The sequence below is a fragment of the Ostrinia furnacalis genome, unplaced genomic scaffold, assembly GCF_004193835.3.
Source record: "Ostrinia furnacalis isolate ACB-3 unplaced genomic scaffold, ASM419383v2 OfSCF2054, whole genome shotgun sequence".
In the NCBI taxonomy this organism is placed as follows: Eukaryota; Metazoa; Arthropoda; class Insecta; order Lepidoptera; family Crambidae; genus Ostrinia; species Ostrinia furnacalis.
The window spans coordinates 434,596-456,343 of NW_021132293.1; the positions used below are offsets into that span (position 1 = coordinate 434,596).

At 35.5% G+C, this 21,748-nt stretch overlaps 2 protein-coding genes across 2 annotated transcripts; both read left to right on the forward strand.

Moving 5' to 3' along the window:
• The first annotated feature begins 12 nt into the window (after positions 1–12).
• On the forward strand, positions 13–14,634 carry Hr38 (Hormone receptor-like in 38). Its single transcript, XM_028306995.1, has 4 exons — positions 13–334; positions 9,702–9,778; positions 10,335–11,766; positions 11,948–14,634. Exons 1-4 carry the CDS (start codon positions 271–273, stop codon positions 12,202–12,204), a joined length of 1,830 nt encoding a protein of 609 aa, XP_028162796.1. The 5' UTR covers positions 13–270; the 3' UTR covers positions 12,205–14,634.
• A 2,595-nt stretch (positions 14,635–17,229) lies between these two features.
• Positions 17,230–21,562, forward strand: Vps52 (vacuolar protein sorting 52). The gene is made up of 7 exons (XM_028306913.1): positions 17,230–17,653; positions 17,777–17,922; positions 18,001–18,568; positions 18,677–18,832; positions 19,000–19,118; positions 19,367–19,490; positions 20,775–21,562. Exons 1-7 carry the CDS (start codon positions 17,402–17,404, stop codon positions 21,402–21,404), a joined length of 1,995 nt encoding a protein of 664 aa, XP_028162714.1. The 5' UTR covers positions 17,230–17,401; the 3' UTR covers positions 21,405–21,562.
• Positions 21,563–21,748: the final 186 nt, after the last annotated feature.

Below are 21,748 nucleotides of genomic sequence, written 5' to 3' on the forward strand. Positions count from 1 at the left end.
ACCGAGTGAGTGAGTGCGCGTGCAGTGAGTGGAATGTGCTCGGCCGCATGAGGATCCTGCTGAGCGAGCTGGGACTTTCGGGCGCGTGCCTCGGTCTGAACCTGGAGCCTCTCGACTCCTCGCTGGACCCCGCCAAGCCTGCGCCAGGTCAGCGCCCGCACGACGATACGCGCTCCGTCACTTCTGTGTTTATTTTCGCTTTCGTTGTGTAGAACCTCTGGGTGTTGTAGACTCTGTGTGGAACTCTCGTGACGATGGCCATCGGCTAGAATGCGAGGTGCGTTGCTGACGCCCTCCAGCCAACACTGCGGCCTTAGACATTTTCAAAATACACGTACGTACCTCCCTTTTTATTTTATTTATATTTTATTTAAGTTATACTTTGGATTTCAATACATTTTGTTTACCATTTATCTTTTAAGTTTACTTTCAGTTTTTAAAAGCCTTATCCTAGTTTTTTACCTCCCGCCAGAAATCTAAAAAGCACTGAAGAATGCCTTAATTAATATTGAATATAATAGGCATTTCCATGCAAATTATTGACGACTAAGTATCTACCTAACTTAGAAAAAAACTTTTTAGTAAGTTTCAAAGTCAAAACTTTATGAAAAGTAAACTTTCATCATGAAAGCTCTTCGGTACAAAATGAAAATATTCTATAAAGTAAACAGAATTTTCTTTCAAATACTTTGTAGGAAAAATAAAGTAACGCTTGTAATTAAGAAAATAATGAAACACAAGCTGTCGTTTCGGTATTTACTTATCAAACAAAAGCTATCTTAAAATAATCAAACAATACGCTTATGCGTAATTATTAACGCACCTATTTAGTTTTGGCAAATTCTTATTTGTCTTCCTGGTAAACATTGTGCGCTTTGTCTAGTTCAACTTTATTAAAATAACTGATGATCGCATTTTGTGCCTGAATAATAAATTGAACAATTCTATTAAGCTTCACATCCTTGTCCATTTAAAATCTACATAAATGTGGCATAATAGATAAAACGATTAATAACTTTAATCATTTGGAAATAGTAATACATATACAATTTTATATTTTTATACAATCTTCACACATAAATTAATAATAAAGAGATAATAAACGAACTAATGTAACTCATTTTATAATAACATTACAAAACTTAATAGGTAATGTGTATGTAAATCTCAACAAAATGGTTTTATCTTGATTTATCAAACAGGCATAATAAATCTTTAGTAAAATATGGATTTCCAGTGCATCGTCAACCAATAAATCCTTTTAAATTATTTATCTATGTTAACATATCCTACACAATTTAAACAAAACACCCAGTTAGGCCAGATAAATATTTATTTGTATGTTTTTTACGTAATTCAGAATGTTTAATTCGTAGGAGTTTCTAAATATCTGTACAATGTGTCAGTCTAAATACGATACGTAGCATCATAAAAATTCATTTTTCTTTGAAAACGTGAAGAATATAAATAAAAATAATAAACAATAAGTTATTTATTACTTGCTACTAATATTAACATATCTAAGTAGTTATTTAATCAAACATTAATTAAAGTCACAAGAAATAATTTTAAATAATTATGTTGTCATTTTGAAGAATGACAGATACAAAAAACCTTTATTACGTGTAAAAGCCGCTAATTGAATCCAATAAAGTGATGGAAGTCAAGTAGACCACTAATAAGAACATGGTGAAATATTTCAACACCCGTTAGACCGGTCGAAGATGATACACACCGCTTCGGCTAACTGCATAAATTAAACGTATAGATAGATGTATCGGGCTTGTCTTAAGCTCATCACCATAATGTACCTACATACATAGACAGCGGCACCTTCTTCATACGAAAATCGCTATTAGTCGACAAGTCAAATCGTCTTTGGATTTGTTTCACTTCGAGTTAGGTAATGTCTGCGACCATAATGTGGGATATTTATGTCGCCTCCGGTCTCCGGAGCCGATGGCCTCACCCGAACTGCCTGCCACTTGCCCAATCGGTTGTCGCAACCGGCAGACGTTGCACCTGCCGAGATGCGAGCCTCTGCAAATTACCGACCTACAACATTATATCGCATCACGTATGATCTCGATATGCCGATACAAACACCTTACGTACTACTTACTACAGACACTAGTCTGCACACTGCTGCACTAAAAGAAGTGTAAGCAATGGTAACGAATGCTAAAAGGCTCACTGTCTTCGGCGATGGATTCAAATATAGACTTTCACTTTTGTTTCTAAAATTTATAATAGTGCCCATCCCATGTTTGTTCACGCATCACAAACGTGAAAATGAAAGGACTCCATTTTTGGTCTCTATTTTATCTTAAATTTTTATAGATGCTAATATGCAAATAATGATTGAATAATAAAAAGCTTAACATATATTTGGAGGTGATCGAAGTCAAATTAGTTGCCGATTACAATAGACGCACGATTTGAAGTGATGATAGAGCAACGATTTGAATTTTGACAACGATAAGGACGCGACAATACCAGCTGGCGTGACGTCACGGTGGCCGCGACCCCGCGCGTCACTCTCACTGACGCGTCACCCCCGGGTGGAAAAGGGATCGCCCAGTCTTCCCGCCCTATTAAGCGTATCCTGCGTATCTACATAAACGCAGCGGGAATCGTCATCATTGTCACGGCTCTTTTTATTTTTATTGCTCTTTTTATTTTTATCGGGTACATTAAAAGGGCTTAAACGAACGAACGAATAAACCAACTTTTATTATCTCACTTTACATCTTCTAGAATTTGGAACCTATTAAAAAATCCTAAATTATCAGTATGAGAATATCTCCAGTAATATTCGTACGACTGTGAAAATTGTCGCATGTTAAAACGACAGTGATATGAAACGCTCAAAGGCCGCGCTGTTTTCAAAGAAAAACTTACGTAGGCGAATGAAAAAACGTGAGTGTTTTCAGGCGTGTTTTGCAGTGCCTGTATCGCTTTCGGTTTAAAAGCACGTTTACGTCATACCGTCTAAAAATAGAGGGGTGGTGTTAGCGGCAAAACGCCGGTGAGGGGGTGAGTGAGGCGCCGGACAACGGCGGGCCCGCGCCGCCTGTGACGTTACGTATTACGTCACGCATCGACCGCGATTCATTTCAAGGACGCCCTTGCCAGCCGCCCAGCCGGCTACCAACTTCCTTTTAACTTACGCCCACTTTGCACAGAGCTTGCAGTAAATACAACTCTGTAGCTAGCACTGTGCAGCATTTGATTGAGCAACATTTTAAAACATTACTGAACACCTAAGGTCTACGGATAAAAGTATAAAATAATCACACAGAAATTATTCAAAAAGCAACTCAAAACTTTTTAAGATCATAGTTATGATCGTAGAATCTTTATTAATTAATAAAGATACATGATCATTTAGCTAATTAATGAAGATTCTATCATTTAATACAGTATAAAACAAAGACAATGCTGATGACTGAATTAAAGTTATGGATAATATGGAATTATTAACTACATAAATAGATCATGTATTTATGTACGGACCGGACATCGAACATATTATACTTACATGATCATTTAGCTATGTAAAATATGATTCACTCCTTTAAGAGCTTTTTCAAGCTTTTAATGTTGTAAGCTTAAAAACTTTTCATCTAGGACTTACCTACTACAGTTTCAGATTTTTTTTAATCTCGTAGTAAAAGTCTCGTAGTATTTGTGCTACGAGGTATGTACCAGATATTTGATCTATGCCGGGTGTGTTTAAAAGCACACGTAATATGATCCAATTTAGGACATAATGTCGTACAATTTCTTTCCCAGTACTCAGCTTTATAACATACCCCTAAAAGGTTATAGCGATACGGTATACTTAACCTATTTAGTGTTATATTCTATATCCATTTATGTGAACGATAACGTGCCGCTATTTTGGGAAACATTTAGGTTTGTCTATGCGAATATGTATTCAGAGGCAGGGGAGGCGTGACGTCAGACGCGATGACGTCACGGCAACACTCCCCCCACCCACGCATTTTCATTGCCGACAGCTGATAAATACAAATCTATTTTTCCGAAAGAAATTTGCTGACGTATAACGTAAATACATTCTCGTGATCGTAAAAATAAACTTGAAAGCTGAAGTTGGAACAGAAATTGCTTTCATTATAAATATTAATTACTTATGTAGAACATAAGGATATGACCACGGAATGATTGCCTTTGCCTACATCTTGCATTCAAATTTGAATATCTTAACATGGCAGGTGCTGTTGTGGATATGCTAATTGTTTTCCACCTGGATTCAAAAACCCAACATGTAAAAAAACAGTAAATTCAGAAGAATAGTAGTTATTCAAGCATTTCTTCAGATGAGCATTCTCGTAATTAACAAAATATTGCTTATTTTTCTGGTCTGGTCATAATAATATGAGTATAATATAAAAAAACAAGCTTGTCTTAGATATTCAATATCAAATATTACCAAGTTATTCTGTCCTTTAAAACATGGAATGTAATGTAAGTTTCTTGGAAAGTCATAAAATCTGAAACTATTAAGTTAAAGTAACTTTTATAAAGTCCCCTCGTCAATTCGAAGTGTCCAACAACTAGTACCTTTTTCGCTAACGTAATAAGAGAAATCCCCTGCCACACGTGCATAGATGTCTCGTTTGATAAGATTATATCACGATTACAAAGCTTAATACCTCATTAAATGCTTCGTCACGAATGACGTTAGTCAGACGCCGGTAAGCTGTCAATTGTTACGTTAACACGAACCTCGTCACTGCCTTGTTTACGCGCGCATTACGCAGACACGCTCCAATACGTCACAGACTGGGAAAGCTCTAACGCCATTGCACGATATACTATCTAAAGATAAAGCGTAATTAACCATGAACCATGCAATCAATACTTGATTCATACGCGCGCCATCTAACTGAAAGTTACGGAACGAACAAACCGTCTCGCGTAGTTATAAGGGATCTGAGGGTGGCGAGTTAGCAACGGTGAAAGGCAAGGGAGCTTTTAAAACGTAGCTTTCCTGACTCACAGTAGATGTCGTCTATCATCTTATCATTTTCAGATTGAGGCATCTTTTCAGGCCTGTTTTATTTTAATGTCCAAGTAACTTAATAAAACCTTTAAAAACGGTTTATATTGTTCATAAATACATTCAAACGAATAAAAGCTCTCTGAAAATTTAAGCGCCGAGTAGGTAGTATTGATTAGGCTATGTTCAAATCCTAAATTAATGATAATTAATACTATTATTAACATTCAAGGTGTTGCGGTTGACTATAATTTTATTTTATTCAAAACACATGCTGGTAAAATGGTTTTATTATACCGTTTTTAGGTTCATAACGCAGCTTATGACATGCGCGTTTCTTATTATTATCTAACTCGTACAACTAGTTTAAAAAAAATTAAATAATAATTCTTATATAAAGTTACTAGCTTTCCGCCCGCGGCTTCGCCCGCGTGGAATTTTGCCTGTCACAGAAAAACTTTATCGCGCGCGTCCCTGTTTCAAAAACCGGGATAAAAACTATCCTATGTTCTTTTCCGGGACTCAAACTATCTCTATGCCAAATTTCATCAAAATCGGTTGCGAGGTTTAAGCGGGAAAGCGTAACAGACAGACAGACAGACAGACAGACAGAGTTACTTTCGCATTTATAATATTAGTTGGGATTTGTGTAACTAGGTGACCAGGCGAATTTCGTACCGCCTATGTTTATCAGAAATAATAATGTGAAAGATTTTTTCGAATCGGTCCAATGGTTTCGGAGCCTATTCGTATTCATTACAAATAATCAAATCTTTCCTCTCCTAATATTAGTATGGAAAATGGTACCAATATTTGTTAAAGTTAACTAAGGCTAGGTTGTACCATCTTACTTTAACTTTGACAAACGTCAAAAATCTGTCTATCGTTATCGTTATAGTTACCGTTAAAATTAGGTGGTGCAACTCAGCCTAAGAAAGAATATAAGCCGCTCGGTATATTTCGTCATCAGATTTATATCAGGTTAGTTGATTTTCAGCGATTTACGCTGTGTTCATTTTAATAATACTTTGTTATAAAATACAAAAATTAAAATATTTAAGACAATTAGTAGGTACTACAACAAGACCTTGAAACTGTGAGCAGATTAATGAATACCTAACTATTGACTACAGTCTTAATTTCTATTTAATACATAAAGTCAAATGTAGAGTCACTTTAAATAGATAGCTACTATCTTTTTAATTAAAGTGACTCTACATTTGACTTTGTAATTACAATTTTGTCCAAACAAGCAATATTCATCTTGTTATACTTACATGTTATTTTGACTTGTTTTTGAGCCAAATTAGTCTCATTTGTAACATAGTCATTATTTTTACAATTTAATATTCAATATAATTAACGTCTGAAATATTAGTTTTCTGGACCTATTTAGCTTACATACATTATTATCTGTGCAATTAGTTATTAAAAGAGAACTGAAATTCATAACTTTCAAATATACCTATTCAAGTATTTTTTGTTATACACTCAGCGGCACGGAATTTGGCCTAAACAGGTCAGCCCCCCTAGACAAAACGCACTTTTTGATCGAATCGAAAATCGAATCCGTCAAAATTCCATACAAAAAAAGGGCTTTTCGACCACTTTGCGGCTGGTTTGCGATTATAATTTGCACTTTGTCTAGACCCACAGATATGAGGCCAAATAGGTGTTGTATAAGTACCTAAGTTTCGTGTGACATGACGTTTCTTGAGTCAAAAAAGTTAAACAGACGCATTTTTTTATAAATCTAGCCTCTTAAATTAACAAAAACAAATGTTCTGTTAACATGTCACACGAAACTTAGGTATACAACACCTATTTGGCCTCATATCTGGGTGTTTAGGCTTGGGCCAAATTCCGTGCCGCTGAGTGTATTTAAATACACCAATTGACTAGATAGATAACAAATTAATACCTATACTCGTAGTTAGATAAGTACAACTATACTTACTTTACAAATAGCTTTTTATGCGCACCACCATCGGAATCTGTCAAATAAAAAGCTTCAACTTTTCAGTAACACGTTCATAACTTTATGCGGATTATAGAACGTATTTTATAAAGATTGCAATAAGTTTCACCTTCATTCGCGATTTAAGTAAATATTAATTTTTCATATATTTCGTTTTGCATGTAAAAAATTGTCTGCACCTTGTGACTGCTATCAATGGGCTTATGCGCGGCAACGATTAAAGTTAATTAATCGCTTAATTATATGAAAATTCAGTAAATTTTATATGAAAAGTATGTTGTCCGTTACATATTCACAATCAATAAAAAATAATCAACCTTTACCAGTGAATTTTGGAAAATGTATAGGTATAGGACACAACATGTCATTAGTATTAAGGATTATGAAGCAGTTCAAAATATTTGATGTTGATAATATGATGTCACATACAAAGGCTCAGAAAGGGAAGTTCAGGGGCTTGCAAAGAATGCACATGTTGAAGTAATAAAAAAATTATGATAGTCTCATTTTCATTGTGATATCTAGAAGGAAAAGTGTTGAAAGCTCATTCAAATATACATAACTTGGTTGCGATCTGCTTAGTAATCAGTGGGGAATTCAAGGTCAAGGTCCATTTAACATTAGGTACAAATTAATTTGAAATATAGGCCCGGTTTCTAAATTGAGATTATACATATTGTCATTCAATGCCCGCGGACTGGGCCCGATATTGAAAGCTTGGAGTTATAAGTAAGTCTTGAGGTACTATAGTTTTGATAAATAGTAGGTAAATTGTTCGTTGTCCAAAAACTTTAAACTCGATATAACTAGCCACTCTACATTACATTAGTTAAATTACATATAGTATACGTGTGGAAAAAATACTTACTTTGAAGTAAGTAATTTTTGTACGGGCGACGACAAATGACTGGCATCTTACAGTTGCAATTTTGCAACAAATTAGATATAATTAATAACGTGATTCTGATATGTTGTCGAATATTAACATACCTACTCGTAATACTATTACTTATACAAAACACACTTAAGCCATTTACAAGGAATGTGTGGATTTTTTTATTGTAGCCTATTGTAGCATTGTTAAAATACTTTTGAAAAGCTCTCGTATACAATTATACTTTCGCGAGTTCCTCCTGTCTTTTATTTGACAGAAGTCTATCCATAAACTAACAAGTAACAATACAACCCGGTATTAAATAAGTTAAAACTACATAATAAATCAATCATAAACTGGAGAATGATAATCACTAAGCAGTTTTCAGGGCAGGTTAAGCTTAAGTAATCGTTTTGTTTTCGTTATAATGTGGTACCTATAAGTCCCACTACTTCAGGTTAATATACTGCGCTCTATTGTATTTCTACTGAAAATTGTTATTACTATAGTAGCGACTAGGGCAAAATTCTTTCACCATGACGGTAATTCCAAAAAGGATTTTTATAAACGTTTTAAGTTAATATAGTCTGTTATTTTTGACGCTTATGCTGCAAATTAATGCAATCGCAATACCTGTGTAATTATCAGGTAATAGTGAAAAATTTCTAAAAAAGTATAAAACTGTTGACATGGCTGAAGTGCCTATCTAGCAAATAAGAATAAAACTCTAAAAAGTGAGAGTTGAAAGGTTATTGACACGGAATTAGGAATCCTAAAACTGCTAACTGTACGTCACAAAAACAAACATTCGTGTTTATTTAAAACCTGCCTAATATTACGTATGCATTGATATTACCTGTTAGTACCTATGCGTATAAAGCGGTTGTCATATTCCAAGAAAACTTCCTATCCATTTATTTATTTACGAATATTCGTAGTGCATACTTACAAATTACCTATCTCAATTAAGGTATTTTTTAAGAAATCACTACTAAAATAAAAACATTATAATAGCTTTTAATATTATTTTTAAATAGATAATTTAAAAAAAAACCAAATAAAGATACTACCTATCACTGAGAACTTTTATAAAAAATACAACAAAAGCTTCCACACTGTTTTGTTCATAGCTTAATAAGGCTGGAATTAATGGTTCTTAACATAATAGACTCTGCAAATGCCACTGATTTCATAACCTCCCAAGGGATCCATCGCCTTTTCGCCCTAAAAATTTTCATAGTTTGGTGCAATCTAAAATTATATTCAAGCCCCAAGATATAAGGGTGAAGATCCATTGTGTGCTCATTTATGATTCTATAGTGTCTCTAGTACAAATAGATTAGGTGTATATAGATTTCAATTTTCGGGGCGTGGCGAATCAAGCACCGTGACACGATGTATTCAAAACGCCAATATTCGGTGGGTATAACTGCAGTATAAATTAGAAGACCTTTCTTTCCCGTCGTCACTTGTGAAGGAAGGGTAGCAATAGACAGACACCTAGAACAGTCGCGAGATTATTATCGATTGGTCAATAAACGTGTTGGGTGAAGGAAGAACCAAAGTATGTTCGCCGAGGGTAAATATAAAAGATGCATGGGTTATATAGCGTGATAGTTCAAAGGACGACGGCGTCAGTTCCACGAGTAGCCATTTCCTCGCGCATTCACAATCCACCCTCCCGCGCTGTAACTCAACTTCACTTGCCTATGAATATTGTATCGTCCGATTGCCTATAATAACACGGAAAAATAGTATCGTGATTGCGTTTGCTAGGCTGACAGTGTTGTCGTTGCTACAATGGAATTTTTCGTTTGTTGCAGGGCCGAGCGCCATAGAGCCGCGCTCGCCAAGCGCTTATACGTCCAACGCCTCCAGCATGCTACTGCTGCAGACACACGTGAGTACTTTACTTTATTTTATCATAAGTTCACCCCAAATAGTTATACCTTATAAGCTAATTTATTTAAAAAATGACACATGTACGACTCTATTTAATTATTCAAAACACCCCTGCGTTATTAAATGTGTCCAAAAATAGATTTAGATAAAATCTAATGATAATTATGTGGCATTTAACATTCAATCTAAATGGAAATGTATAGATATTTAATTAATGCATCATAAGCTTAGACGTATATGTAACTAACTTTGTTGAACTTTAAAAAAGTTCTATCGAAAAGCATTAATACATTTCCCAATTTTATTAATTTAAATCACGCTTTTTGGTGTTAGTTAAGCATGTGCCGTCAAGTATTGAATAGGATATTAAATAATTAGAACACCTGCACAATTTGAATGACAAGTGAGCAGTCGATAAAGCGAGTCATGAAAGCATCGTTAAGTAGGTAGAGACAAAAAGCACGCCATTGGTGCGTCGAGGCCGCCCCTGTCTACAGTCCACCGCCTACCGATGTGACGCCTCCAATATCGATCGATATTTTTTTTTGTTACAGAGCAACTACGGTTCGTCCTTCACTGATCTACTGTCGTCGCAATACCAAGACGACTCGTCAGAAATCTTGGAAGAAAATCTCGATCCATTCCCAGACGTAGAATTTCACGCTCCCGTTCCGCCTGAAGTAAAGTCGCAACGCACGACTCCTGTCAGTGATCCCTCATCACCTACCCTCGGCCCTGCGCTGCCCAGTTTCGAAGAAACTTACTCAGTTCGTTATCCTAAGCAAGAAGTTACTGAATTTGGAATAAAAATGGACGAAGATTGCTACAACGTTAGCGCTTACTCTCATCAAGGCCACACTTCAACTCAACTGTTATACCCGTATCATCAACCGACAATACCCTATGTACCGTCGCCTTACTACGCGCCCGCCCAGCCCTGCAGTCCTACGTTTGATACCGGAGGAGTGACGCATAATCAGGATTCGTACTCACTGCCTCCCTTCCCTAGTTCCGTCGATTTGCATATAACTACCGATCAAAGTTCACGGCAAAGGCGAGCTTCTTTACCAGTGCAACGATCTGAGTCTAGTAGTTCTAATGAAAGTCCCAAGCTGCATGGAGGCCGAGTGCATTGCATGCAGGCGTCAGCGCCGAGTTCGGCCTCAAGCTCGCCCGGGGGAGCGCCCGCCGACGTCGGAGGCCCCCGCGCTGCTCCTTCCTCGCCGAGCCAGCTGTGCGCTGTCTGCGGTGACACTGCTGCTTGCCAACACTACGGTGTTCGAACCTGTGAGGGTTGCAAGGGATTCTTCAAGAGAACCGTGCAGAAAGGATCGAAGTATGTATGTTTAGCCGAAAAATCTTGCCCTGTCGACAAAAGAAGACGAAACAGATGCCAATTCTGCCGATTCCAGAAATGTTTGGTGGTCGGAATGGTCAAAGAAGTGGTCAGAACTGACTCATTGAAAGGAAGACGAGGCAGATTACCATCTAAACCGAAATGCCCTCAGGAGTCCCCGCCGAGTCCGCCGATTTCTTTAATCACGGCTCTAGTAAGAGCGCATGTGGACACATCGCCCGATTTTGCTAATTTGGACTATTCGCAATATAGGGAACCGAACCCAATGGAACCACCGATGTCGGACTTGGAAGTAATTCAGCAATTCTACTCGTTGCTAACGACATCTATTGATATGATCAAAGTATTCGCAGAAAAAGTTCCCGGTTATGGAGAACTGTGCCCCGAGGACCGTGAACAATTGTTTGCATCTGCCAGGCTCGAATTATTTGTCCTTCGGCTGGCGTACCGCACGCGGCCCGAGGATACCAAGCTCACCTTCTGCAACGGCGTGGTGCTTGACAAGAGACAGTGCCAACGCTCTTTTGGAGACTGGCTTCACGCTGTACTCGACTTCAGCAACACACTGCATTCAATGGACATTGATATCTCTACATTCGCTTGTCTCTGCGCTCTGACTTTGATAACAGGTATGTAGGAGTATCCTTCTTGATTTCTCAAATTATAATAATTTAACAGAAACCATAAATAAAAATAATAAAACGCCAGTAAAGATAGGAAAAGTTTAGCGGCTAAACTTTAGCCTAATAACTTTTTACAAAAAAAGCTTAATGTAACAAGAAATTAACGGGAGCTTTTCTTTGTTTCCAGAACGGCACGGTTTGAAAGAGCCGCACCGGGTGGAGCAGCTGCAGATGAAGATCATCGGCTGCCTGCGCGCGCACATGCCGAGCGGCGGCGCCAGCGCGGGCGGCGCGCCGCACTTCAGCCGCGTGCTGGGCGCGCTGCCGGAGCTGCGCTCGCTGTCCGTGCAGGGCCTGCAGCGCATCTTCTACCTCAAGCTCGAGGACCTCGTGCCCGCCCCGCCCCTCATCGAAAACATGTTCCGCGCCAGCCTCCCCTTCTAGGCCACCCATCTCCCGAGGACCACTCCCGCCTTCGTATGCATTCTCCTTCGATGTTTAGAACCGAATCCGTTACTTATAAGTGTTTAGAATATTCAATATTTTTCTATAGACTAGTTGGACTTTCTAAAAGATACGATCTCCCACGGAATCGGTGTTAAGTAGGTATGGTTTAATAATTTAAGCAAAGAAGACAATCTTATTGCGTAAGCCCTATAATAAACTTAATTTATTATAAACATAGGTATTCGTCGAATTTTGGGTGTGATTTCGTTTAATCTTATAATGTTGTGTATTTAGTCTGCATTTGAGTTACCGCTCGTGATCAATGGCATCTTGTCGTACAAATATTCCTATGTTATTTACTTGTGTATTATTTAATTAAGGGAAATCTAGTCACAAGACTTAGAAATGTTAAATGTGGCTCGTAGACTCCGAGCTTTTATATGTAGTATAAGGCAAGATTAAGGCATTTGATGTCCTTTCATAGGTACCTAGATATCGGCGCCATACCGCAGTAGCGCGCTATTCTAAGTACTTACGAGTGTCCAAACAGTTAATGTTGGAAGTTACCTTTAGGTTTAAATTATTTTATAAATAATTTTAGACGCTAGGACGTTAACGTAATTTGTTACAATAAGGCAAGAGAAAAAGTTCAGCATGACTAATATGACTACTAAACCCAACGTGTCTTAAAGAGTACCTTTCTACTTAGATAGATTAATGTAGATGCATACTTATCACTATTCGCAAACATATTATATATGTATTGTGATTGATATAAAAAAACATATCACTGTTCTTTTTATTTATTTATTTTATTTTTGTCTTCTTCTACTCATAGATTGACTCATAGATGAACAATCAATAAAATTTAATAAATTGGAGTGGATTGTTTAAATTAAATACATTATGTAATTGGATAAGTAAAATTACTTTTTGTACCAAGAAAAAAAAAGTGATTCGTATTTAATCATTGAGATATAGATTGTGATTAAATGACTTAGACTTCTTACGCTGGACCAATGAAAACTAGCGTTAAAAAGTGTAGATTTATTAAAATAATGACTAAAACCCTCAAAAGCCTGCTTCAGCAGACGTAATTAAAAATCTACATTGTTACAGACTTAGGAATAACATTTAACTGTTTGAGATATGTGAAACATTAAGTAGTAGTAATTACAAGTGGTCGCTTAATCCGGTCTGCATATTTTAGACTACAAAATCATTGAAGCCGTCCATTAACCTTTCAGAAACTAAACAAGACAAGTAGTTAGGTGTGCCCCAGCCTCAGTAAGTAACTATATCATGTTTTCAAATACCATCACTACATTCTATTTTCATAGAATAAAATTTAACATGCCTTATCCAAGCAAAGTTAATTTATGTTACACTTGCCTCTTAAAAAGTCGTAAAGCTGACACAAAAAACAAGATATTTGTAAAATATTTGAATTTTACCACAAATATTTTCTCATTGCAACGTGATAACGTCTAGAATTATATATTGTATTGTATTAATCAATAAAGATTATATCTTAATATATCTTATTAGACGCGAATATTGGTATTTAAGTAATTTTGTACGAAATTGGTAATATTTTGATAATACTATTATAAAATGCTGGACTTTTTACTCGAAAGCCAGAAATCCTTTATGTTAGATAATTTTATAGATTTATAAGTGATAATCAAGAAATTATTATCTGTCGTTAAATAAGGCGGCAAACTTTCAAATAAGTACCTAATGTACTTAATTTACCTATTACTTTTTGGTTGTGCTTTATTAGATGCTGTATCCCAGTAACAATTTTGAACCAGTCATTTTCACTACATACTATATTAAATTTTAAAAACTCTGTCTAATAAATTCGATGGTTACTCAGTTAAAATATAAGTAATGTATTTTTTACCATTTAACACTGATGTAAATGAAACTTCATTAAGTGTACCCTATCTACCCTTAAGCAATAAGATAAATAAACTTCTCTTCAAGTTTCGAGAGTGAATATTAGTATAGTAGATACCTACTTATAATTTAGTACAAAGAAACATTTCATAGTTAACAATTATTTAACGATACATACTTTTATTCACTGGTGAGTAGGTATCTACGTTAAAAATAGTTTTGACAACTTGAATTATAAAACAAACTGTACCTATTTTTTTTTAGATTATTGTGACACAACCTTTGTTAACTTGAAGAGAATTGTAAAGCATTAAATTTACTGTTGTGATAAGTACCTACTGTCTTAAATTACTAATAATATATTCTTGTTAAACACCATGATAAATGATGTTACCTTCCGGGACTATTAATAAACTGCATTTCTTTTATCGAATAGATCGATATGCTTTTGTTATAATGTTACACTTTTTTCTTTGTAAATATTTCGTCAAAATATACTGTCGCAAATGCGTCAATTGAATTTTATTTTACTTTTTATTAATACCTTTATAAAACTGCCTTTGAACTACGAGTATACTACATCTTCTCTTAGCATTCTATTATTTCACTAATTCACGATCAAGTTAAAGTAACTTTGTATGCTTTGGCTAAGAACACTCATAGTAACTTGTTCGAGGTGAAATATCATACAGGGTTTTGTAAATGGGTTTATAAGCCGACACTAGCACATGCTAACATGGGCTAGTAGTAGTAGTAGTCGGCCGGCTTATACGAGTACTTAGGTAAACCCATTTACCTAACACCCTGTAATGTTGTGCACCATCTTCCTTTATTATAACAAACGTCAAGTCTGTCAAACTCCATACAAAAACACCGGTTATAGTTATAGTTACGGATAAAGTTAATAAGATAGGGATGGGGCAACTGAGGCTAACATATAAATACGTTCAATCGTAACTTGTATTTGCGCCGCCCGACAAAGCTGACTCAAGCTGCTTGAGGAGGGGGCATTTCAGGAAGCTCAGTCTGAAAATACTTAGTGATAATGCAAGCACAGGGCTCTCCAGCCTTTCCTGGCAAAGACTAACACTGTAAACGAGTCTATCCACCTCTTTGCCATGGACACGTTAAGTACGACAATCGATTCACAAATGAGAGGCATCACATAATAAGAAACCCGGCTATGCTATAAGGGCCCTTCCACACTGGCGCTTTACAAGCGTTTTCAAAGCGGAGCGGCCACGCAGCGAACACGCCGCGTGCTCGCGGCGAAAACGTCGCGGATGAGAGAGAGCCTAGAATCTATACTCACTTTGGTGTCCACTAAGTGAGTATACATAGATTCTAGGCTCTCTACCAACCCCCTAGAAATATTGAATGCTACGTGCATATGTACGAGATTATGCTACGCCAGCTGTCTTCTAGCTCGTGCTACGTGTTTAAAACTTACTTAATACGTGCGTTAGTGTTACTTGTACGATATTTTATTTTTATACGTTTTTAATATTTTATTTTAGTAAAAATTATAATTGAATACCTAATAATTAAAATTTCAGATTAGATTACCTAGAGTCTACACCATTTGGCGTGGTTCGCGTCATCATCATAATCATCATCATTTCAGCCATAGGACGTCCACTGCTGAACATAGGCCTCCCCCAATGCTTTCCATGTTGATCGATTGGTAGCGGCTTGCGTCCAGCGCTTCCCTGCTACTTTTAGGATGTCGTGGTTCGTCAAGTGGTTCGCGTACCGGACTATAATTTCAGCCAGAGGCCTCGGACACCTCGGATTTGATTCCCACATACCTAGGTTGCAAAATTAAAATGTATGAAACTAATATAACTAAAGCGAAATTATATTTTTATATTAAGATGAGTCTACACTAATAATAAAGAGGAAAAATTTGATGGTCTGTTTATTTTGAAGGTTTTAAACTACTGGACTGATTTGAAAAATTATTTCACCATTAGAATCGTACGTTATTTTTGGTGAACATACATGCGATACGAAGGTCGTCGGGTCAGCTAGTATTGACATAAATATTTTATCCGTTGTCTGGTGGTGGGTGGGTGCCTATATGGTACCACTGACTGACCTCTAAGTCAGTGCATGGTACTCTTAGAACAAGCTCTGCTCTGCTTAATTTGGATTTGGTGGAATATTTATTTATTTATTGACGTGCAAGCACATAATAAGTTGCATTAAAACTAGAATTAATCAATAAAGAAATAATCGATTCATATAAAAGATAATCGATTCTTCATAACCCAAAGCCGTTATCTAAAAAAATTAACGTGGAAAAAAATAAAATGTCTTCATTCATGTCAATGTCACTGTCATCAAAAGAAATGTCAAAAAATCTTTGGAATCCCGCACAGATATAGATAGATGCAGCATGTGAAAAAATTTGTATGAAGCCGAGCGTGCCACTTTTTAAACGTCATTAGTGTCATTTTAGCGAATTTTAGTGATTGCCGCAACGTAAAAATAATCGTATCATCGTACTGCATTCGCAAAGTCATCGAAAGATATCGTGTGACTCGATTCGACAATTAATTAATTCCGATAAAACTGATAATTTCTTAAATACAAAACCAAAAACATCTTTACTTACCTTTTTAAATAAATTAGTTCTTACAAATCGTCAAATCTCGTTATTTTTTTTTACCCTACCAGCATTTCAAGACAAAAATTGGTCAAGTGCATGAATACATGGATCAGTGGGTGTCTTATTGTTATAAAAGTAAGTACGGTTCCTTGTGATCGGTATGAGTGCACCACATACACGGACCATGGTTTTAACTCTTAGAGTACATCGCAGGATATGTATTAAAAACAATGCTACTTTATACTTCTTCTACTGCTACTTTATTCTAATTAATTATTTGTTACTTGTGCTGTTAATTACAATTCTCAATCCGTAAATAATTTCTTCTTTCTACCGTGTTCGTACTACTGTCCTCGTAAAATCATCGTAACCGATTGTTGTAATCGGATTACATGAACATCACTCGACCATGTATGTCCATTTGGACATATCGGAATGGCACGCTTTGACGATCAACTTGCTGTATCTACTCTAATCCATATCTGTGGAATCCCGCATCTCTTTCCTATGTATTACTTGGTATTACTTTTCTCTATGCCCGCATCCATCACGAATGTTTTTCTATAAAATATTTATTTCTATGCATAACAGATGTTTTCGTTATAACTAGATTGTACCAAGATTATACCTCAATAATACGAAGAATCTTCAATTCTAAGAACAAATACTTCGACTACGAAAATGACTGAGGCAGAGATCACTAAAGAAGGCCTAGATAAAAATCTTGAAGATATAGAAATACAAGAAGTCTTGCGAAATGGTACTGATCTTCGAGAATATGCTCTTCAAATCGACAAGGGAATAAAAGAAGCCGAAAAAGCATCAATTGCAGATTATTTGAAAGAAAGTGAGAATATTGGCTCACTACATTCTCAAATAGAAGAATGTGATAATATTCTGGAACGTATGGAAAGCATGCTGATGGTATTCCAGGTAAGTACACACAAGCAAGGAATTGATAGAGCATATAACTTGTATCATACTATCTGACCACAAACAATTCCTACATTTCAGATTGTAGTAGGTATATAATTTTTAATTTATTTTTTCTTTTAGAATGACTTAGGTAGCATCAGCAATGAGATAATTAGTTTGCAAAAGCGTTCCGTCAACATGTCTGTGCAATTGTCTAACAGACAAGTTCTTAAAGGACCACTGTCTTCATTCATAGAAGACATGGCTGTATCGGAGACACTCATATTGTAAGTACTTTTTAAACACCCCTACCAAACTTGTAAAGTATTAACTGAACTTTTAATATTGTGTTTATATCTTTATAGTGGGATCAATAATGTGCCCGTAACAGACAAAGAATTCATGGTACAACTTGCTATATTGAACCAAAAGCTCAACTTTGTCAAAGAACAGGACTTCAAAGAAACTAAAGCATGTCATGATGTTAAAGATGTCTTGGAAAAATTAAAGATAAAGTCCGTATCAAAAATAAGAACCTACATTCTAGAACAAATATACAAGTTTCGTAAACCGATGGGTAACTACCAAATGCCACAGAATGCCATGCTGAAATATAAATTTTTCTTTGAGTTTGTACTTACAAATGAAAGAAATGTTGCTCAAGAGATATGCAATGAGTACATTGATACATTGAGCAAAGTGTACTACTCGTATTTTAAATCCTATGCATCAAGACTGGATAAGTTAAAGTATGAAGAAGCTCCTACCAAAGAAGACCTCATGGGGATAGAAGATGGATCTAAAGGGGGTTTTTTCCAGAAATCTAATCTCAAAAATAAAAGCACGATCTTTACCATTGGCAATCGAGGTGATGTATTAGCACAGCAACTTGAAGCTCCAATTATAGTTCCTCATGCACAGCAAAAAATCAAAGTAAGTGTAAATAAAAATTTTTGATTAATTGCTAAAAGTATCTACTCTAAAATTACTGCATAACACAGTTTACCTAATTGAAATAATTATTCATGTTTTGTTTCGCAGTATTCATATGAGGCATTATTTAGAAGTCTCCAATATGCCCTTGTTGATAACGGTTGCCGGGAGTACCTTTTCACAACCGAATTCTTTCATGTGAAAGGCAGCCATGCACAAGAACTCTTTGACAGAATTCTTGGAAAAACATTGTCTTTACTTGTGGTGTGTATGTCCTATCAATTTCATATTAATTAATCGTCAGTAAGAATGAATAGCATATACAGGTTGTCCTAAAAATGCCAACAAACTTAAGGAGATGATAGACTAATGGAGAACTGTCTTCTTAACCTAATTTGTCAGACATTGACCATTTTCTATTCTATTTCCAGAAAAATGTGGAAAATTATGTTTTAGAATGCTATGACTGCTTGGCATTGTTTTTATGCATCCAACTCATAAATCGATATAGATGGATGTGTCATAAACGGGCTGTTGGTGCTCTTGACAGGTAATATTTTATTCTATTTTATTTTGTTAGGAAAACATATGGTGAAATAATAATAGACCAAGATAATAGACTAATAAGTCAATAACCACTGTTTGAGATCTACTAACTACTATTTATACTGCTTAATTTATCCGATTATCTGAAACTGTACTGTGTAAGTTGGACATTATTATGACCTATAACTTCATTTCATTGTTCAATTGTAATTTTTTTTAATACAAAAATGTTAAACATCATTTTTTTTTCAGTTACTGGGATTCCTTGCATGGTGCCCTGTGGCCTAGATTGGAATATGTTTTAAAATTGAATATTCAAAGTGTAAGGGAATGTGATCCAGCAAAATTATCTAATAAGGAAATGGGCCCACATTATGTAAGATTTTAATATTTCCTCTTATACAGGGTGGAATTTTGTAATGCCACCTGGAAGGAAAGTACCTACTCTTAATACTGTAGATAGAAAATTTTACTGAAAGAAAACATTCCTTTATTTTTGAAAAGAAAGAGAACTGCATTTCGAAAATTCACTACCATACCATACAATTTTCTGTACATAATTAAAAAAATAAGATTTCATGGTTTTCCTTTCATTTGATTTATCAAGTTTGTTCGAGAGATTTCATCCTTTTACTTAACCTTAACGATTGATGTAATAAAAATACAGGGTGTAATTTTTAACAGATTTTAGTTAGTTCGATTCCCGGGTGTGGCAAGCAAAGGACAATGACCAAAAGTGGTCCAAATGTCCACCACTAATGAGACCTATATTGGCTTATAGTCCATTAAATAGAGATTAACTTTCAGTATGGGACGAAAAAAAAATAAGCTGTCAGTAAAAAGTTATGACTGTTTGAAAAATTTTAGTAGTTTACGCGCTATACTCAGGAACTACTGGTCTTATTTGAAATATTTTTGTCATGGATAGCCCATTTATCAAAGATGGTTGTAGGTTATATAACATCACCCTACAACCAATAGGGGCGGAGCAGTACCTAAAGACAAATGTTGTAAAAATGGGAAATATTATTCAAACTATTTTCACGCGTACAAAGTCGTAGGCAGAGCTAGTATAATGTAATAAATCATCTATAACCCCGTACCAGTTTTAAAAAAGACTATTTTTACCCCTTTTGCATATTCAAAGTATTCCAATATTGTTGTCTTCCTTCTGAGCTTATTTTTTTTTCTTTTAGCAAGAACCTAACACGGCACACTAAGCGACATGACATAACATGCATAGATTAGTCCAAAATGTGCGATAGATAGACTGATATCGAGAACATTTTTCGGATGAAAAGGTGAAAACATGACTTTTCATTCAGTCATAACTTTTTACTGACAGCATATTTTTGATGGCGGTTTGGTTATAATGAATCAGTATTTAGTAGACTATTTTACTACATAGGTCTTGTTAGTGATGGACATTTGGACCACACTCCATACATTTTTGGTCATTGTCCTTTTTGGAAATCTTTGAATGCAGTTCTATTTCTTTTCAAAAATAAAGGAATGTTTTCTTTTAGAAAAAAAATCTATCTACAATATTAAGAGTACTTTCCCTCCAGGTGGCATTACAAAATTCCACCCTGTATGTATATTAAATATTAAACATTATGTAAATATACTTATTTAATATTGAATTACTTACTCATTCCAGATAACCCGTCGATATGCAGAATTTTCAGCTGCCATGTTGAGCCTGAGTGAGCAATTTCCTTCTGAAGAACTTAGCAATCTACTGTTAGTTTTACAGGATGAAGTGCACTGTTTCTTACTAAAAATGGCTGCAGAATTTCCACAAAGAATACAACAACTAATATTTTTGATAAATAATTATGACATGGTGTTAAGCATATTAATGGAAAGAACACGAGACAACACTAAAGAGGCTGAGAGTTTTAGGGAACAACTTCAGTCCCGAAGCACAGAATATGTAGAAGAAATATTGAGTCCACATTTTGGGGGAATGATGCAATTTGTTAAAGAAGGCGAACAATTACTAGAAGGCGATAACAAAACTCAACTCGCAAGTTTGGAAAGAAAATCTTTGCCTTTGGTGGCATCGTTTAGCGCAGGATGGAAACAAAGCCTAGAACAAATACACAGAGAAGTATTAGTGTCGTTCCCTAATTTAGTCACAGGATCTGGACTATTACAAATGGCGTTGACTAATTTTGTCCAATACTATCACAAGTTTGTTAAATTACTCACACCTAACGCCAGAACACAGTTAGTCAATATTCATGTAATTATGGTAGAAATAAAAAAATATAAAACAAATTATTAAAATAAAAGAAAAATTGCTAGCTTATGCTTCATGCAAGTATGGTATTTATTTTGATTGATATGATAAAATTATGTCGAATATGTAATTTAAAGTACTTATTAAGTTATATTAAGATGTTTAATTAAGTGAAGAAATAGAAATAAAAACCGCATATTTAATATGAACCGTTTGATTTATATTTTATAGTACGATATTTTCTTATGGATACTGGTTAAAAAAATACTCGTGTTTAATTGTAGTCTTCCAACGACAACACTACATAATCATTTTCGGCGCCAAACATGGCCCGCAATCAACCATGTCTTATTTTTTCTTACAAGGGGGTGGGAGGGAGTCTCGTTAGT